The sequence below is a fragment of the Aedes albopictus genome, chromosome 2 (assembly GCF_035046485.1).
Source record: "Aedes albopictus strain Foshan chromosome 2, AalbF5, whole genome shotgun sequence".
NCBI lineage: Eukaryota > Metazoa > Arthropoda > Insecta > Diptera > Culicidae > Aedes > Aedes albopictus.
The window spans coordinates 136889116-136910359 of record NC_085137.1 but is presented as its reverse complement, the minus strand read 5'-3'; the positions used below and the strand labels follow the sequence as shown (position 1 = coordinate 136910359).

The 21244-nt window shown below is 42.0% G+C and overlaps 1 protein-coding gene across 1 annotated transcript in view; it reads left to right on the top strand.

Moving 5' to 3' along the window:
• Positions 1 to 21244, top strand: part of LOC115255405 (T-box protein H15-like) — a 209511-nt gene that overhangs the window by 142378 nt on the left and 45889 nt on the right. Inside the window, exons 4-6 of the mRNA XM_062850500.1 lie at positions 5866 to 5901; positions 17548 to 17792; positions 17922 to 17933. Coding sequence (XP_062706484.1) covers positions 5866 to 5901; positions 17548 to 17792; positions 17922 to 17933 — 293 coding nt within the window. The remainder of the gene's footprint in view (positions 1 to 5865; positions 5902 to 17547; positions 17793 to 17921; positions 17934 to 21244) is intronic.

Genomic DNA, 21244 nt, shown 5'->3' with positions numbered 1-21244 from the left:
TCCATAATGATTTTTTATTAAATTAACTATTTGCGAGAACTTTGAAATTCTCTACAGAAATGACCTTAACCAGAAATTCGTGGCGGATTTATTTTTAGATTTTTAGTATGCTCCTTGGCAGAACCCCTGCCAATTCCTGCAAAGATATGCTCAAATATTTTCTAAGATTACACACTCAGAATAATTTTAAGAAAATATCCAGTTGAACAGGTATATTGGAAGACTCTTTTTCTGTCAATAATGGAATGTATTTCTGTGGATTTTTTAATGAAACACTTCACATTTTTTTTAAATTTTTACTTCTTTGCTTACTATTTTACTTACTAAGAAACTGAATAAATTGCACTAAAGTTGCTGTTACTGGTTTAGGAACAAATCGTGTTGCTTGAGTATCACTTTTCGTCGTCTTAAATCAATTTAAACGTGTTTTAGAAGATAGTTCTTTTTAGTTCTCGATTTTGTGAATTTTTGTTTTTAAACATCCCTCATTCATTTCATTTATTTAGTTAACATAAAATTCATGATAATACTGAATCAACAATTTGCCGCCATAATACTCGATTTGCAGCTGCAGCTCTCCAACGTCGGTCACGCCCAACACTCGCCAGATCACGCTCCACCTGGTCCGCCCATCGTGCTCTCTGCGCTCCACGCCTTCTTGTACCAACCGGATGGTTAGCAAACACCAACTTTGGGTTGTTGTCCGGCATTCTTGCAACATGCCCTGCCCACCGTATCCTTCCGGCTTTGGCTACCTTCTGGATGCTGGGTTCGCCATAAAGTGCAGCGAGCTCGTGGTTCATCCTTCTCCGCCACACACCGTTCTCCTGCACGCCGCCGAAGATCGTCCTTAGCACCCGTCGCTCGAAAACTCCGAGTGCTTGCATGTCCTCCTCGAGCATCGTCCACGTCTCGTGCCCATAGAGAACCACCGGTCTTATTAACGTCTTGTACATGGTACATTTGGTGCGGGGGTGAATCTTTTTTGACCGCAGTTTCTTCTGGAGCCCATAATAGGCACGACTTCCACTGATGATGCGCCTTCGTATTTCACGGCTCACGTTATTGTCAGCCGTTAGCAAGGAACCGAGGTAGACGAATTCTTCTACCACCTCGAAAGTATCCCCGTCTATCGTAACATTGCTGCCAAGGCTTGTCCTGTCTCGCGCAGTCCCACCTACCAGCATGTACTTTGTCTTAGACGCATTCACCACCAGTCCGACCTTTGCTGCTTCACGTTTCAGGCGGGTGTACTGTTCTGCCACCGTTCCAAATGTCCTAGCAATAATATCCATGTCATCCGCAAAACATACAAATTGGCTGGATTTCGTGAAGATCGTACCCCGAGCCCGGCTCGTCGCATAACACCTTCCAGGGCGATGTTGAATAGTAGGCAGGAAAGTCCATCACCTTGTCGTAGTCCCCGTCGAGATTCAAATGAACTGGATAGTTCACCCGAAATCCTTACGCTGTTCTGCACACCGTCCATCGTTGCTCTTATCAGTCTAGTCAGCTTCCCGGGAAAGCTGTTCTCGTCCATAATTTTCCATAGCTCTGTGCGGTCGATACTGTCGTATGCCGCTTTGAAGTCGATGAACAGGTGATGCGTTGGGACCTGGTATTCACGGCATTTCTGGAGGATTTGCCGTACGGTAAAGATCTGGTCCGTTGTCGATCGGCCGTCGATGAAACCGGCTTGGTAACTTCCCACGAACTCATTTACTTTAGGTGAAAGACGACGGAAGATGATCTGGGATAGCACTTTGTAGGCGGCATTCAAAATGGTGATCGCTCGAAAGTTCTCACACATTAATTTGTCGCCTTTCTTGTGGATGGGACAGATTATCCCTTCCTTCCACTCCTCCGGTAGCTGTTCGGTTTCCCAGATCTTGACAACTAACTGGTGCAGACAGGTGGCCAACTTTTCCGGCCCATCTTGATGAGTTCCGCTGCGATACCGTCCTTACCAGCCGCTTTGTTGTTTTTGAGCTGGTGGATGGCATCCTTAACTTCCCTCAGCGTGGGAGTTGGTTCGTTCCCGTCCTCTGCTGCACCAACATAGTCATTTCCTCCGCTGCCTTAAACATCCCTACACTTTTCTATTTTTCATGGAAGCCTATTTGGTATACCGATTTTTTTGAGACGAAAACATTTTGAGGTTTTATGATTATTATTGAATTATTTTTATTATCATTTTTTTTTTCATGGAAATTTTTTTTTCGTGTATCTTTTAGAAATACCATTTTAGTCTAAAGCTCTTTTAGTATGAAAGAATGGTTGAGGAGAAAATTTAAATACGTTATTTGTTGCGATGAAATACAAAAGAAGCAATGACAGCTGAAAGGTGACCGTAACATCAATTTTGCAATGGTTTTAAAAAAATGTTAATAAGGCATTCCATGAGACAGATGCAATCAGCTGATATTTTTTGTTTACCATGTATTTTTGACATCCGATGGTCGGGGTGACAGTTGAACACAAAGGAATTTGTCAAGCACTGACGAGACTTGACGAAACTTTGTTAAGTAGCACCACAGACAAACAGACGTAACACTCTGATAAGTCCCATCGTACACCAATTTAACGATTTATTTTGAAATTTTATAGTTGGTCAACCGGCCATCCGTGGCGTTCGCATCGTTTTTGTTCGAGTATGACGTTTGCCCACTACCGCCACCTAGTTGATGGTTGGCCAAACTGAGTGAAGTGTGGAGTTAAAGTTCTCCAGCTTGTAATTTTATCGAAAACTTTTCCGAATACACTGAAGGACGCACATGCATACCAATCTAGTGCATGCGTAACACTGCGTAGAACTAGAGGATCACCCTTATATTGGGTTTCTCATTAATGTTTAGACTACTGTGATAATTTGAGAATCCACTGAATCATCATTTCCCAGCGAAATTTCACGCTAATCAAACTTATTTTGTTTACCTGTTGTGCATCCGATGCCCCTGTCTTGAACTCAACCGAACTTGTGTATGTCAGTCGCTGCAAAATCGTGTGCGAAATGCGACTGTGATGATAATGAACTTCGGCCGAGTCTAAATGGGTGCAAATGTCGCAATAACTCCCCCATGACTTTTGTAAGCATATGCAACCCTTACAGTATTCAGCAAAGTTTTAGATAAAATAGCAAGGTAAAAGTCATCCTTACGCAGATACTATCTTTTAATAGCATGCTTCTGAACTGATATAGAAGCAAGTGAACGTATTTTTTTGCAAGGGAGTGTTCTATTCGCTGGATATATAACAGGGCCCATATAGGCGAGGCGGTAAACGCACGGGTATTCAGCATGACCATGCTGAGGGTGACGGGTTCGATTCCCGGTCGGTCCAGGATCTTTTCGTAAAGGAAATTCCCTTGACTTCCTTGGGCATAGAGTATCTTCGTGCCTGCCACACGATATACGCATGCAAAATGGTCATTGGCAGAGGAAGCTCTCAGTTAATAACTGAGAAGCAGGCTTTGTCCCATCGAGGACGTTACGCCAAGAAGAAGAAGAAGAAGAAGAAGAAGAAGAAGAAGAAGAAGAAGAAGAGAAGATAACAGTTTAAACTTATTTTTTATGCCTGTAGACAAAGGGATTCCAGCATATCGAATGGCGCACGAACCACTGGCTTTTTTACAATCGTAATCAAGATCCTTTAAACATTTGGAAAAGAGACATATTTTCGAACCTAGTGGTGGTTTTAGACTATGTGGGAAGCAAAAATTACGATTCCGTTATGCTCTTTTGAGAAATGTCACACATTTCACCCTCTCGTTTGAAGCCTCATAATTGTACGAATTAAGATCACTAGCGCTGGCTTCGAGATTCATGTTCCGGTAGAAATGAAAAAAAAAAAAACTCAAGCTAAGGTGATACGGTAGACCGTGTTATTTTTACTTTTTTCCGTCTCTTTCATCATCATTCGCCTCGAGACTTGGCGGATGCAAATATCAACTTTCGGTGAACGGATTGAACTGAAAATGTCGTTAATTGTTCATTGCATGTATTCAAACAAACGCTCAATTTTTCGAAACATTTCGTGCTGTAAGATCTCAGATTTTCAACTGTTGAGTGTAATGTTTAATGGTTCTGATGACGCCCCGTAGAGCCTTAAGCTGTTTCATTTTGAATAGTTCGAGAAAACAAGGATTTTATTCGGTATTAGATAAGCTTTGACATTTATCCCGATTAGTCGAGTAGGTGTAAAGATAGTAGGGAGTGATTTGAGAACTTTATCCTATGCCTAAGAGAACGTCCGTAAATTACATCAAGCTAAATTTGATCATTTCCAAATCCTCCTCCATCTGTGTCACACTAGTTGAATGTAATCCCTGACGTTTTCGTTTGGGTCGACATTTTTATTGAACCCCCTTCCCCCCTTCAAGCGTGACGTAATTTATGAACAATCTCGAAGGCAGACACCCCGCCCATTCTCTTATGTCACCCCGCCCTCGGAAAATTTTAGTCGGAATTAAAGATTTTTAGAGAATGCACAATTTTGAAATTTTAAGGTAAAACTAGAGTCGCACAAAAAAATTCTTAAGAAATTCGAACGCAAAATTTAACCTAACTGTTTGGGTATTTTTCCAACATATACATTTATTATTTATCACCCCCCCCTCTGGACGAGTCAACGAACACTGTGATAAAAGAAGAAAACGGGATTTATTCCGGCCTAATGTTTATTATGCGTATGGTATATTATACCTATCATTTTATGCCGATTTAGATAGCACGCAAATCTTCGGTTTACCCATCCGAAATCAGCCCAAGACTCACCTGTCCCCGTAGTTAAAATAAAAAAAAAAAACGCTGGTCTACATGGAATCGTAAGGAATATTTATTTTAGATAAATACCTTCAAAAATTTGCTCAGAACTCTCAATACTTAGTGGATTACTTTCATGATTTTGAAAAATATTTCTCCAAAAATAGCCTAAATGGATCCTTTGGTAAATGTATAATATCTAGTGGTTCCCTATTTGGCCATAGTGGTAATTTGGAAAGTTTTAAAGCTTTGACTTATTATGAAAGCTTTAGTAGCAATAATTTAAACGTATCTTGTCATTAAAACTCTTGAAATGATGCAAAATTTTGAATTATCTTAAATAACCACTATGGCCAAATAGGGAACCACCATGGCGATAACTGGTACACTCAGCCTACAACTTTTTAAGCAAGGGGATTTTTTTTTTTATTTTTGTTTGGGATATAGATTTCACATACATTTTGTATGGGATAGAGATTTTTCAAAAAAATCATCTGACATCCCTGCACCCAACAAACATTTTTGCTGTACAAGAGTGAAACAAATCACTCTTAAGGACAGACTTGTTAGAAACCCAAAATGGCCGACTTTAGCACCTACTCACGATTTTGAGCGCACAAATCTCTTCGTAAACAAAACCAACGCGCCTAATCTTCTTATTTTAAGCTTATTTCAAGTGAGCAAGAACAGAATAATAAAATGCACTGTTGTTTGAAGCTTGCTTCTTGAGATTTGTGCGTCTGAAGTTCTGATGCATTATTGCAGTGGGATTTCAAGGTGTTTGTTCTTAAGCAAACTTCAGCTTAAGAAACTGTTACTCAGCTAGTTCTGATACTAGACCAGTGTGCCAACTCCCAGGAATATTTAATGCAGATTTTTACAAAGATTCCTGAAAAAGTTTTAGTATTAAAATGATACTCGATAAAACGGCAGTTGGGATTTTTTGTGGTTTTTCTCCATAATTGAAATAAAAGTGACATTCTTTAACTTGGCTGCATGAAATGTGTCTTATTGCCTATCCTAAAGATCTATCAGATATCTCATCTAATTATTTTTTCCTTTAAAATAATGCACCTTCCTAAGCTGTCGTTTTGTTCTCTTACAGATTCATTCACCAAGATCTGCACAGAGAGGCGCACTGGTAAATAAATACTTTATAGCTATCCTTCCAAATTAATTTAGATGAGAATCTTTTAGTTTGAAACTAATAAGTCACACGAAACATAATCGCAATAACCCTTCAAGACGCGTGCCGTTGTAAAAAGTACAATACTACCGAAAAACCTCTCTCATCATATACAGTATGAGCGCGGTGAAGTTTTAGGCTTAAACAGGCGCGCGTCCTGAAAGGTTAAGGCCAAATTTTTCAGTATTTAATAATCCATATTAGATTAAACTTACTCCTGAGGTTAAAAATCATTTTTATTGGGGATAAATTCTTCGAGGAATTGTTCCAGGCAGTCTCTCAACAAGGTAGTTGTACAGGTACCTTTCATTAATTGTTCCTGGTGCCAAACTTACAGGAATCCGCCCGGTAATCTCTCGAGAAACAAACTTGAAATCTAGCCATGTGGAAGATTTCTCAATTATTTGTTGTTGTTGATACTGTTGAAGCTTACTTGGTATAAAATTTCAAATATTTTGCTTATTTTTCTGGCTCAATGTTGGAACGTTTTGTTTCAGGACTTTACATTTCCAACTTTCTGAGAGAATCCCGTAAATAGTTTCTTAAGAAACCTCTAAAGGAATTCCTGAAAAAATCGCTTGAGTAATCTCCCAAGAAATCGTTAGAGGCATTCCTAGAGAATTTTCTGGAAAGATTCATGGAGTAATTCCTACATGATTGTTGGAAGAATTACGATTGAATTCTCTGAGAAAATACTGGTTAGAATTTCAGATGAAATTCTTGAAAAAAAAAAGTTTTGCGGGAATATATGGAACAATTCATAGAAAAGTCCCAACAGAAACGGCTTGAAAAATTTTAGCATGAGGCTTCAAGAAATTCTAGAATAATCTTCGCATGAGTTCCGGAAGAAATCGCTGAAAAAATTCCCTAAGCAAGTGATATTTTTCTTCTTCTTCTTCTTCTTAATGGCTCGACGTCCCCACTGGGACTTGGCCTGCCTCCACAGCACTTCCCCAGTTATTAATTGAAGGGCTTTCTTTGCCTGCCATTGCATTAATTTGTATATTGTGAGGCAAGTACAATGATACACTATGCCCAGGGAGTTGAGTGAATTTTCTCGACCAGAACAGGAATCGAACCGTCTTCGGATTGGCGATCCATGGCCTGAATTACTAGGTTAACTGGAGACCCCTAAGCAAGTGATATTCCTGTGAAACATCGAGAAAATCATGGAGGATTTCCTGCGAACCCATGGAATAAGCCTTATAGGGAAATCTATAGGGGAATGATGAAAATTCTCTGAGATTCCAAACCCATTTTTTTTTCATTACCCAGTTATAAAATTTCCGAAAATCCTCCTCACTACACCCCCGTCTACAGCCGTATAATTTATGGCCGGCGTTTTTATTGAGACATTCCGGATAATTAGTATGAGGGTGGTACCCTCTTCAAACTGCTGCTCGCAAGTGTCACCCTCGTCAGGCAAATCGGATTGTTCTTCCACCTCCTCCTCCTCCTCCTCCTCCTAGTCCTAGGTGTGGTGTGGCGGGAGACGAACATATAAATTAATGTAATTTATACCCGGTTCTACGCTTCCAAACTTCACTACTGTTACTGCCTGACGGTGCGTCTCGTTGCTTCCCTCGTTCCCGAAGGACCCCTGCGCCCGCGCGCGCTCACACACATGAACTACACCGAACAATGTTCTAATTGAAACGCTCGACTGAATTTGGGACAGCACCAGTTTCGTCCCCCAGTTCGGTCGGCTGCTAACGGTCAGACGGTCAGCAGTGTTCCGGCCCCGGTTCTGGTGTGACCAGAAAATCAATCAAACCGAAGTCGGTCGACTCGTCTCTAGTCGGTGCGGTGGACACTCTCGATAACAGATAGTTTTCAGTCACATTTTAACACGTCTCTGGGCTCTGGGGCGGCGCTCATTCCTCTCCTCTATCTGGTTGGTAATCGGAAAGGTTGAATCTTGATTCAGTCAGTATGCTCCGGTTAACCGGTCACGGTCCAGTGGGTTTCAACAGCATCATCGTCCCAGTAGCATCCTTTCGTTGCTGGAAGTAACCGCAAGAGATCTGGTAGTCTCATCCCAAGTTCGAGATGGTTACAGTGGTGTTTCTAAATTATTTGACAAATGGGCTGTTTTTTTTTGAGTTCGAACTTTAAAAGTATTTGGAAAGAACCTGATATGATGGTTAGAACGCTCACCTTTCCCTAACGGCAAATTCACAAAATGTGAGTTCTTCTTTCGGAAGGGAAGTAAAGCGTGGATCCTGAGATAAACTAGCATAGGGTTAAAAATCTTATTATTACAGATAAAAATCAAAGATATCAAAGCAGAAGACTGCAAAGACCGATATAAGTCACACAAAACAATGATACAACCTTTGACCGCTACTGTACCCAACCCAGACCAGGTCGGACGAAAAATGGCCCTGGAAAAAGATCAATTTGTCAAGATCCTCTCGTCCGACAGCCTCGCCCAGACAGACAGCCTGCGTACCACCATTATCATCGCCGAAACTCAACTCGTCGTCGGCACGGTAGTTAAGTTTTGCACGAAATTTTCACTGTGTGACCATCCCCGCCATCAACAGCGTATTTTATGCTTCGTACCTAATTTATCAAACTAACACCTCGCGCCCGCTCGGTTGTTCGCAAACACATCTTCACTCGACAGACGACTCAACGACGACCAGCCAAACGAGACAGCGATATCTGCTCCTGCTGCTGCTGCTGCTGCTGCTGCTGCTGTGTAGACCACCGAGACGAGAGCCATTTTTATGCTAAACACGCTCTCTATGTATCCTGCTGATTGCTACACAACATACAAACACCCCCTTGGCGTCGGTGGGTGGTAGCGTCCACCCCACTTCCCCTCCCACACAGACGTCGTCGACGTCCAACCCGACTGAGCAAGTGTTGGTTTGAAGACATGCGCTTCAACGATGTTCTAATCTTCGCACACCAACACCTTCGCAACGCAACGGAGGGGGTCACCATGGTAACGATCCGACACCAACACTAACCAGGCAAACACCACACCATCCGATCCTGGAGGACACGACGTTCGTCGGTCGCCGAAAAAGGATTACCTACCTAACAAACTCCGGAACGGCGACGACGACGATGAAGCTGACGACAAATCGATTCTTCCTCGCCTTTCGTTGAAGCTTTTCACAGCTCATCTCCATCGTTCCGTTCATAGTCTTCGTCCTTGTCCTCCTCGCTCGTTTCACCTAATCTGGCAGAAGACATTGTCAGCATATAGAACGGTTCATTTTCAACATCTTTAATTACCAAGCCCCCTCCATCCAGGAGGGGCCTTGTCGCTTGTTGGTAGCATCCGTCGTCGACGTCGTCCTTGTCTTGGTCCTTGGCTGTATTTAGAATTCGAGGCATGGTTGGGTCGGTCCTAGTTTGAGCGGTGTTTGTCAGTTGGTTGGTTGGCTGATTGCTGCTAGGCCAACAGCTAATTTGTGACTATTTACGTTCTATGTCTACAGATAGGTTCTAACATCATCGCATCGCCATCTCACATCGCCATCTCGCATCTCGTTAGTAGGAGTGTTTTGGGGCATACAGTGCTTTACGAAATTATATGAGTATCTTGGTGAATGATAACCCAAAACCTTATTACATGTATGATTATGTTTTAAATTGGTAATACACTCAAACCTCCATTTAGGTCGAATCCATTTAGGTAAAATCTATTTAGGCCCCTCCATTTAGGTAACGTTACCTTAATGGATTCTGATTGTGTTCAGAGTAGTTGGAGTGTTTTAAATTAGGGATAAGGTTGGTTTAAAGGAATTAAGTTGCAAGTGGAGTTCAAAGGAATTCAGGGCATGCTCAGGGGAGAGCAATGAGAGGCGATGGGGTTGGTTTGGGACTGTTTAAGGTTTCCTAAGAACTTTCTTGAGCAACCTGAATCGTTTAAGAAACGCTTTGAAGCGCCGCTGAAATCTCTCTGAAGCTTACTTAATCCTTATGTGGCCGACAGGGTACCCGGGTACCCAGCGCCCTTTTTAAATGGGCACGGTGTAAAAAAAAGCAAAAAGTTTGTCGGACACATAACGGTTAAGAGCTGTGATCCAAAATGTATTTTCAGAAACTGAAAGCCCCCTTAACCCCCCTCAAAATCCCCTGTAACACTCTTGAGACCCTCCGAAACCCCCTAAAACGCCTATGTGAAGCCTCCAAAACCCGTCAAAATCGTGTGAAGCTTCCTAAAACGCCCTCGAAATCCTCCTAAAAACCCCTCGGACCCCATGTAACGCCCCTGAGACCCTCAGAAACCACCGAAATCTCCTACGTAACGCCTGAGTAATGCCTCTGAAACTCGCCAAAAATCATCTGAAGCTGTCTGAAATGCCTTCAATATCCCCCTAAAACCCCCTCGGATCCCATGTAGCGCTCCTGTGACCCTCAGATACCCCCGTAACGCCTTCGTAACGCCTTCATAACGCCTCTGAAACTCGCCAAAACCCTCTAAAGCTTTCTGCCCTCGAAATCCACTTTAAACCCCATCGGATCCCATGTAACGCAACTGAGACTGTTCCAAACTATCCGAAAATACCCCTAAAGTCAACCCGGTACAACACCTGTGACAACGCCCCCCTCTCCCTCCTGAAATTCCCATGAAGTCCCTGTGAAACCCCACTTGGCCCCCTTTAAATCTCCAGGTCACTCGCCCTTCTTAAACTTCATTGCAATCTTCAATTCCATTTTAGAAACAAACTGAATCCATTTAGATAAAAATCCTATTTAGGCAGTACTGACTCGTCACCTAAACGGAGGTTTTGGTGTAGCAGAATGTCCTAATATTGACATTTAAAAATCATAAAAAAATGCTTTTTTGGACTAGAAGTTTACCTTGACATATTCGATTTTAGATAGCCATCTTGGGTGTTTTGGTCGTTATTTTTGGACTCAAGACATCTTTCCCATTAAATATACCCATATTGCATGGATGTAGAGCCTAAAACACAATTAGCTGCCATCTTGAATTTGGAGCCGTCATCTTAGATTTGAGACCGCCATCTTGGATATTCTGGTCACCATTTTTGGACTCTAAAAATCTTTCCCACACCATATATACCCATATTGCTTGGTTTAAGGGCCTAAAACTCCATTAAACAGTCGCCATCTTGAATTTTAGGCCACCATCTTCGATTTTCTGATCGCCATTTTCATCTTCCCTATACTAAATACACTGCCTATGATCGCATAATTGTCCCATATGAATAGGAAACCCAGCAAATATGGGATTGATATGCGATCATGGGTAGTATACCCATACTACATGGTTTTAGAGCCTAAAACTTCATGAAAAAGTCGCCATTTTGAATTTGGAGCAGCCATCTTGGATTTTAGACCATCATCCTGGATGTTTTGGTCATCATTTTGGAGTACAGACATTTTCCTCATAACAAGTATACCTATATTGCATGGGTTCAGGGCTCAAAACTACAATAAACAGTCGCCATCTTGAATATTAGGCCGACATCGTGGAATTTCTGGGCTCCAGTGTTGATTTCTGCACATAATTCGTCAACAATGCTAAAGGTTACAAAAATCGTCGCAGTTTAATGTGTCGCATGATGGGGTTTGGTTCAGTTCTACTTATATACGGCCAGTTCTACCGGTACTGGTCTGAATCACTGAAATGGCCATAACTTCGGAACGCCTTGACCGATCCGGACCATTTTAAATAGCCAATAAAGCGGTAAAGTTCCGGTTCAATTCAAGCTGCAATCCGTAAAATCGACCAATGGAAAGTGCTTTAAAAGTGAGTGAACTCTTTTTGCGCACAGACATACATACATACATACATACACACATACAGACATCACCGCAATTCGTCGAAATGAGTTGATCAGTACATGTGACATGACCCTTCGAGCCTTTTCACGGAAATTTGTTTTTGGAATGAACATGTAGCCTTTCGGTACACTTTGGTGCACGGGGAAGGGTTCGTTCACTTATTATGTGATTGTTAAGAATTTAATCTAGCCTAGTTTGGGTAGTGGCTACGGTTAGGATAGCTCAGATTAATCTTCAGCACAAAAAAACAGCAACGATCAATCTTTGCAGACTTATGCAAAATGGTACAGCCCAAGTGGCGTTAGTCCAAGAGCCTTACTTTCGTAAGGGGAATTTCTATCTAGGAACCCTTGTGGATCCGGTGTTTGCTACTTTCAGTAAAAATGAAATGGCAAACTCACGTGTCATGCCTCGAGCATGTGTGCTTGTCAACAACGCAATCGTTGCTACACTCATCTCTGAACTAACTACTAGAGATGTTCGGTTCGGTTTATTTAACGCATGATGAACCATCCCCTACGGATGCTTTCAAACAAGTCATCGCATACTGCACTTCAAAAGGCCTTCCGCTAATTGTTGGCAGTGATGCTAATGCTCACCATATAATCTAGGGCAGCTCATACATCAATTTGAGAGGCTCCAGTTTGATGGAATACTTAAGTATCTTGGATTGCTTAACATAGGAAACCGCCCAACCTTCATGGTATCTGCAAGAGAGGAAGTGTTAGACAATTGGCATGTGTCAGATGAAGAACCTTTATCTGACCATCGCTACATCTTGTTTGAACATGTGAATGTTACTTCGCAAACTTTACGTTTCATGAACCCCCGGTCAACCAACTGGGATCTCTTTACCGATTTGGTTGCAGCCAAATTTCATGGATACTCACCATTCATTGACGCTCCAAATGATTTCGATGATGCCGTTGATACTACAACGGCCTTCATCATGGTAGCTTTTAAAGAAGCTTGCCCTCTGCGGTCAGTGAAGATCACAAGAGGAACCCCTTGGTGGAACTCTGAACTGGCGAAGCTCAGGGAACAATGTAGTAAGAGTTGGAACAGACGACGTTCTGCTGGATCGGAGGCTTTCAGGTCGGCTCGCAAGGCCTACCAGAAAGCTCTTTGATCTGCTGAACGATCCGGCTGGAAGCCTTGAGTGAAGCCAGTCGGTTGCACAAAATCCTTGCAAAATCTAAGGATTTTCAAGTGAACGAACTTCGTTTGCCAAATGGCGATGTGACTTCCTCTGATGATGAAGTTCTGGAATATTTATTCAGTACACACTTGCCGGATATGTGGATATTACATCTTCGGATGAACCTGATGTCTTTTTTTGTAGTTATGATTCTTTAGCTTTGGCTCGGAGTATCATAACTTTAGAATCGATTGACTGGGCACTAAATAGCTTTGCTCCTTTCAAATGTCCTGGGGCAGATGGGATTTATCCTATTTTGCTTCAGAAGAGATTTGATCATTTCAAACATGTTTTGAAACAACTACATGTTTGCAGTTTTGCTACGGGGTATATTCCCAAATCCTGGCGGGATATAACTGTCAAGTTTATTCCGAAAGTGGGTCGTGCGTCGTATGAAGAAGCAAAGAGTTTCAGACCTATAAGTTTGATCTTTTTTCTTCTGAAATGCTTAGAACGCATTGTTGATCATCACATCTGTGATGTTCATCTGGTCAATGTGCCTCTTCATGTGAACCAACATGCTTACCAATTTGGAAAGTCCACTGTGACTCTTTTACACAAAGTTGTTTACGATTTCGAGTAGGCATTCGCTCAAAAGTAATCCTGCTCGGGTGTTTTCTTAGATATCGAGGGTGTCTCTGACAACGTGCCTTTCGCGATGCCATATTGGAAGCCGCACGGGGCCATGGTACAATGATTTCCATCTCTTCTCGACATGGCGTCAAGCGGCGAATAGGAAATTGAGTGTTTGTGGATGCCCCCAAGTGGGAGTCTTGTCGCCGCTTTTGTGGAATCTCGTAGCAGATACGCTGCGCTGTTGAGGCAACTCAACAATAGCGGTTTTCCTACTTATGGTTTTGCCGACGACTACCTAACATTGTTAGTCGGTATGTGCATCAGCACTCTTTTTGACCTGATTCAAAACGCTCTTCAAGTTGTTGAGGGTTCGTGTCGCCAATATGGCCTTTTGGTTAATCTGAGTAAAACATCTATTGTTATTTTCACGGAAAGGCGAAACCGTAATGGCGTTCGACCTTTGCGTCTCTGTAATTCTGAAATCAATGTGACTGAACAGGTAAAATACGTTGGAGTCATTCTTGATTCCAAGCTGTAACCGTTTGGTTACAAATTGTGGATTTTTGTTTTGTATTTAATGTTGTTTGTTGGACCCTTCACGTTTCTTGTGTAAGAACAGTAGAAATACCACAGTAGTGATAGGGTCCCGTACCGCTGTGAATTCGTTGTCTGCTACCAATTACAAAACATGGCTGAAGAAATGAGCAGTAATGAAATAATGAGAATGACGGGAAAGGGAGAATATTGTAAATGAACGGCCATTGCTTAAAATTTGCAGAAAAATCAGGCGTCCGTGTGCTTAAGACGTGTTCCTTTAACAGTGCAGTGGTTGAACCAGTTAACCCCCCCCCCTTTTACTGGCATTTGCTAGAGGAATCGTTGGGGAAGATACCGCTCAGGTAAATTGAATACCCTGCACTTTATTTGAAGTTCTTTTTTTATAATGTATCCGTCCATTAGGACCTCTTTTGTTGGACCTTTTAATAGGTTCCACCGTCCAGCACACGGGTCGGCCCGCGAAGCCGTAAGGCTTCCGCGCCTAACTCGTAAAGGAGTTACGCCGTCCGCAATAGGACGATATCTCGGGCATAGGCCCTAAAAGCAAAGGAGATTTCCCCTCTCGGCCGTCCAAGGTGGTTAGTCCACGGCCGGCCGATTGCGTCCAAGAGGGAAGACGCCTGCATCCCCCCACCAGCAACGCCCGCTGGTCCGTCGGCCGAGTACCGGCCCTAGACACCGCTCGCCTTGCCATCCGGCGAGATTTCCGGCCGCACAGCTCGACTGGAGTCGCTGTGTCGGCCACCGAACCCAGCACCATCAACGCAGCGGTATGTACCGGTACCACCGAATATAGAAATAGGCCACACTTAACAAATTAACACAAATTTTATTACACAGAACAACACGCACACGCCACAAATAGGACTTTTAATAAATTATACTAGTAACGTGAAAGCTCTCTGTGTTTAGTGTTTTTGTATCGCGAACCGCCCTTGATTACCCGGTAGCTAGCCAACCCTGGGATTGCCGGAATCTCTTGTGTCCTGAGTCGGCCCGGCACTGATAAATTACCGATTCGTTTCAAAGCTTTCCTGGACACCTCACATTGAGTTCAGAATCAAGAAAGCTTGTATGGCCTTCGGGCAATGCCGGCGAACCTTTGGTACAACTTCGGGTCCTAAACCCAAGTATATCAAATGGATTTATACAACTGTTGTTCGTTCAATATTGGCTTATGGATGTCTTGTGTGGTGGCAAAAGGGCGAAGTGAGAACGGTCCAATCAAAATTAGGCCATCTCCAAAGGATGTGCTTAATGGCGATGTCTGGAGCGTTCTCTTCAACTCCTACGGCAGTGCTCGAAGTTCTCTTTGACGTTTCCCCACTACACATTCATCTCAAACAAGAAGCACTTTCTTGCACTTACCGGTTACGGGTACTCGGTCTACTAGGGAAACTCCTGTGAACCGCACATTAACACACACCACGTTGTTTTCACTTTTGGTGAATTGGGACAAAATTGTTCTTGCTCCAAGTGATCTTACAATTGTTTGTAATTTTACATATAGGACATTTTCCACGAAATTCCCTTCCCGGGAAGAGAGGACATCTGGTTATTTGGAGAGAAGTATTTCAGACGGCATCGTATGTTACACTGATGGCTCCCTTCTCAAAGGTCGAGCAGGTGCTGGTGTTTAATCTCGTGAGCTAAGGCTGCATTAGTCTTATTCACTTGGTAGACACTGCACCGTTTTTTAGGCCGAAATTTTTGCTCTTATGTGCGGAGTGCAATCAGCACTTCAGCAGCATGTTATGGGCAAAGTAATATACTTCTGTTCAGATAGCCAGGCTGCTATTAAAGCACTTGCTTCGGCCAACTCTAGGTCGAAGATAGTTATCGCTTGTCGAACTCAAATCGAGGAGCTGAACTCAACAAACGCTGTTCACCTTGTATGGGTACCTGGCCATTCTCCCATCGCTGGAAATGAATTGGCTGATGAGTTAGCTCGCACTGGAGCATCACATGACTTCATTGGCCCTGAGCCAGCTATTCCGGTATCCAAGTGTTGGGTAAAGCTTCAGATTGACACCTGGGCTGCCACTCAGCACAACCAATACTGGAATAGTTTGGAGTCATGTCGTCAAACAAAATTGTCTTGTACTGAGCCATCTCTAGGGGTGGCAAAGTATCTAACAAATCTGTCAAAGCAGAATTGCAGCACGCTGGTCAATGCATTGACTGGTCACTGCCGACTCAGCTATCACATGGCGAATATTCAGTATGCTGATTCATTTGCCTGTGATAGCTGTGAATCCGATTATGGAACTTCGTATCATTTAATATGTAACTGTCCAGTTTTTACGCAACTGCGTTTCCGAGTAGAGTACTCGGAAAACACTTATTAAGTGAAACTAACTTCAGAAACCTGAATCTTCAGGACGTTCTGTTGTTCTTGACCCGCTGTGGTAAAGAGCTATAGGCTCTCTTTACGCTTTATGCGTTATCAGAGTGTCCTTTTCAGGGCGCTGTTTGAACCCATTGTGGTACGCTTGTGCGTTATCAGAGTGTCCTTTTCAGGACGCTATGTGAACACATTGTGGTACGCTTTTGTGTGTATGACGATCCTATTCCCTTACCTGTCCTTTCCCCTGTGCTATCCTTTTCCCTTCCCTCCTCCGTCAGGTAAATAATGAATAGGCTCGTGTTCATGACGATGGCACAAATTTCCCAAATGGAGGAGAACGTGCCTGTGGGGCCGACCTACTGATACCTGAAGGATGTTCTTTTGAATCAGCTGCAAAGGTTTCTGTTACTCGCAGTGATCACTGTATAGCAGTTTCGAAAAAAAATGAGTGAAATATTTGGAAAGTGAACACTTTGGTCTTTCAACTTTATAAACTTCTCTGGTAATTACTCCCTTATATTGTCTGCCTATTTTTCCTTTTAATTCATCTTGTTCTTTTTCCCCAAAATGCTTGTGATCCCACCATTACGCAACTCAGTATATGGATCAAACCCGATTAGGATCGAATCTATTTTCGTGGCAGCTCGCGTGGGACCAGCAGCCTCGGGAACATATTATTTCCGGATTAAATTATCCGCAAATGTTAGACAGCTCCTCAGCCTCTTTCACGCTTCTGCCACCTCCGTTAGATGCTTTAGGTAGGAGGCGGGGAGTAGCTATCACCTATTTGGCGCATATACCATAAGCTGTACCCATAACTACCTATACTAGAATAGACGTGGTGATGCCGACGGATTATCGGTTTGAATTTTAATTACCACATTAGCTAGGTGGCAGCCGCACCGCAGTCTCTCGGTGGAGCAAGTTCGATTTGCATAAATTAGTGACACATATGTGTTGAAATTAGCGCGCGATCGGTTTTATGTGTGGCTGGGGCTGGGGTCAACGGATGTCGCTAATGGCGCTGTTAGTTGTCGATTACAGCTGGGGGTTGGGGGATTGTTACAGATTGTTCTTCCGGTCGAAGAAGGATGAGGGTTTCGCGTCAACAACATCTTATCAAACAATTCTTTCTATCCCATTCCAGATCGTGTTGAATTCGATGCACCGCTACCAACCGCGCATTCATCTGGTGCGGCTCGGTCCAGGCCAAAACATTCCCAGCTCGCCAAAGGAACTGCAGGAAGTCGACCACAAGACGTACGTCTTTCCGGAGACGATTTTCACGGCCGTCACGGCCTACCAGAACCAGCTCATCACCAAGCTCAAAATCGATTCGAACCCGTTTGCCAAAGGATTCCGAGACTCGTCCCGGCTGACCGATTTCGATAGGTGAGTTTGATGAATATAGCGTCTTTTATAAAATGGGGTTAATTCTGGAAAGTCACACTTGAAACCGAATGAAATCTCCTTCCCCCCTCACACGATCATTGACATTCCCCAACTTTGGTTTTGTTTCAGTTTCCCGGGAATGTAAGTATTCCAGTCGATACTCTGGGAGTGCCAGATCTCCACATGATCCGGCCACCAAAATTCGTAAATATGAAAATACATGCACTTTCCGATACTAATTTCTTCTCACTAAACTAAAATGAGCTTTACACTCGCTGCTAATCGAAACAATTTGCTTCATAGTCATATGCCACCGCCAAAGCAATTCTTTCAAACTTCTAATTATGCTTTATCTGATGCTAACTGGCATTAACCTTGCACATACAAGAAAAAACTAAAAATCCGATTTGAATACCCAGTGGTGACAGGACTCTTCTTCTACATATGAAATGTATTCAAAATGCTCAAAAATATCAAGCTGAAAAAATTTGAAGTATAGTTATTAAGAAAAAAGATCTGAACGTATCATAAAACCGATGTTTTCCTATATGCCCGATACAGAGAAGGCTTTAAACATTTGTTTTCTTTATTCTTTTGGTTTTGTTTGTGTTACATCTCAAATGGACGCTAAACGTTTCTTGTTGGAGAATAACTGGGGAACTTGTGCTATGAATTTGAGCACTAGGGAATTTCGGAAAGTCTCAGGTGCATTATATGGAGTTCATGTAAGTTTTGCAGGGATTTTGGAGACATTTAAAGAAGTTTGAGAGGCTTTTCAGAGACCCCATCACAATATCTTTAAAAAGGCCCCTGAAATGCTCTTAGATTTAAGGGCGTTCTTGAAAGTCCAAAACACGGCCCTGACCTGAAATGCCTCGAAACGCCCCTGATACTTCCATAATTTCATTGAAACGCCCTTGAAAGCATCATAACCAATTTTAAATTCCTTTGAAACCTCTTTGGGCTCCAGAAACCTCCTGAGACTCACCTGAAACCCCTTAAAACACCCCTAAAACCGCTAGGAACGCCCTTAAAATGTTTCTGAAATCCCCTGAAACTTTCTGAAATGTCATGAAACGCCCCTCAAACTCCTTGTAACGGTCTTTCAAAGCTCCTGAAATCCTCTGGATGGCCCTTAAAACCTCTTGAAAAGCCCCTGAAATCCCTTCGATGCTATTGAAATGCCTTTGAATTTCCCGTAATCCCGATAAAACGCCAACAAAACCTGACAGAACGCACTTAAAAGGCTCTTGTAGCGCCTCTAAAGTCCCTTGCAACCCCCTTGGTTGGCTTTTCTGGGAACTTTCTGGAAACCCCCTTAGCCCCATCTCTAATGTCCAGGAGGGAGACCTGTTCTCGCAAACTAGATTCACTCTTTAAAGCCCAAACTTAATTTATGCACAAATATCCCTCTTTTTATGCCTTTTTTAATTGATGCACCTCTGCCATGTGCATAAAAAGAGCTTATAGTGTACTAAATAAGCTGTTATCGCCTTTGATATCTCACAGCTTAATTCTTCGAAGTCATTTGCTATCAATAATAAAATTGAATAATATTGAGAAACAATTGGAACTCATTGGCGTGATACTCGGAAAAGTTTCTGGTGGCTTTCAACGTCTGAGCATCTAAGCTGAGAGACAAATGAAACCGCTGGAGAAAACCCTCCACAGGAATCCTTGGAAAACCTATTAATTCCTGAAGAAATCTCCGCACAAATTCCTGGAGGGTAGTCCCTTGAAGAAAATTCTGGAAGAAAATGTCAAGCATTCTCAAAAGAGACTCTTGGAGTAATTCCATGCTCATTAGCAGGAGAAGTCTGAGAAAGGTTATCTGGAGGTTTTTCAGGCAAATATCCTAAGAAATTCCTGGAGGAGTTCCTCATAGGAACCTGAGCAGAATTTCACGGGAAAATACTGAAGGAATCTCTAAAATCATCTGGAAAGAGAAATCTGATAAATATACGTGAAGAAATAACTGGAGGATCCTCCAGAGATTTTGTTTTAAAGAGAAACCACCATTTTTAATTATGACGACACCGATCTAAGTAAAGCACTATCCATTTTTTAATTTTTTTTTGGTAGAGTTGCCCTTTTTTTAACGGCGCGCGTTCTGAAGGGCGAAAGTTTTCTTCAGAAATTCCACCAAATTTTCTAAAAAAAAATTCACCAAGGATTCCTTGTGAAAACTTTCCACAGATTTCCTGACTAATTTCTTCATGGATTTCTTTAGAAACTTATCTAGGAAATCCTCTAGAAATATCTCCACTGGTTCTTTTGAAAAATATTAAGCTCCAACAGAAACTCTTTTAGTATTACCTTAGTATTTTTTTTTGAAATTTGTCTAGGGATTCCTACAGAAACACCGTTACAGATTACACCAGAAATTTCTTCTCAAGAACTTCTATGAAAAAACTATAATGGAATGCTTTCAAAATTGCTACGTTTGTACATTTAGAAGTATCTCTTAGGATTGCTTTTAAAAAGTCATCCAGCTCCTTCAAAAAATCTTCCCGGGGGTTTTTTTTTTAAATCTTGCATGGATCACCTTAGCAATTTCTATTGGGTGTCCTTTATAGAATTTCTCTAAAATTCTATTAGAAATCCATTTGAGCTGCTCTCGGAAAATTTTACACGGAATTCTTTAGAAATTCTTCCAGCGGTTTTCTTAAAAAATCAGAAACTTAGACGATTCTACATTTTTTCATATTTTATTACCGATTCCTTTGGAAAGGGTAACTTCTGAAATTTCTCTTAAACTTCTCCAACGATTCCTTAAGAAATCCCTACATAAATTTCATCAAGAATCACTATTCGGATTCATTAAGAACTTCCTCCTAGAATTCCTTTAAGAAATCTTTCACGGTTTCCTTCAAAGCTCGTTCTTTAGAAATTTTTTGTGGATTACTTTAAGAAATTCCACCAGGTATTTCTCCTTCACACATTATTTCAAGAATTGCTTAAGAAAGTCTTCGATGCATTTCATTAGAAATTTCTCCAGGAATTCGTTCAGAAAAACTTTGACGGATAAGTTCAGAAAAATCCTCCACAGATTCCTTTAGACATTTCTTTAGTTTTTTTTTCAGTGTTTTTTCATGTGATTCTTTTGAGAAGTCCCCTAGCGATTTCTTAAAAAAAAAATAATTCAAAAATTCGTTTAGAAATTCATACAGGTATTTTGAACTTCTCCAGGAACCCTTTCAGGAATTTCTCCAAGGATTGGAAAATCCCGAAGGGATGTCCTCAGGAATTCTTGCACGATTTCACCAAGTTATTTCAAAGAGAAAACTTCATTTGAAATATTATGTTATCAAGGATGACTTCTTCTACCATCCGAAGTTGTCACCTATTTCCAATTTTGCAATGCTTATCACAGCACCCTACCACTTTCCTCAGGTGGTGGCTTGGAAAGTAGCCATAATAAAAGGTAGCAGATACAAAATAAAGCAAATGAA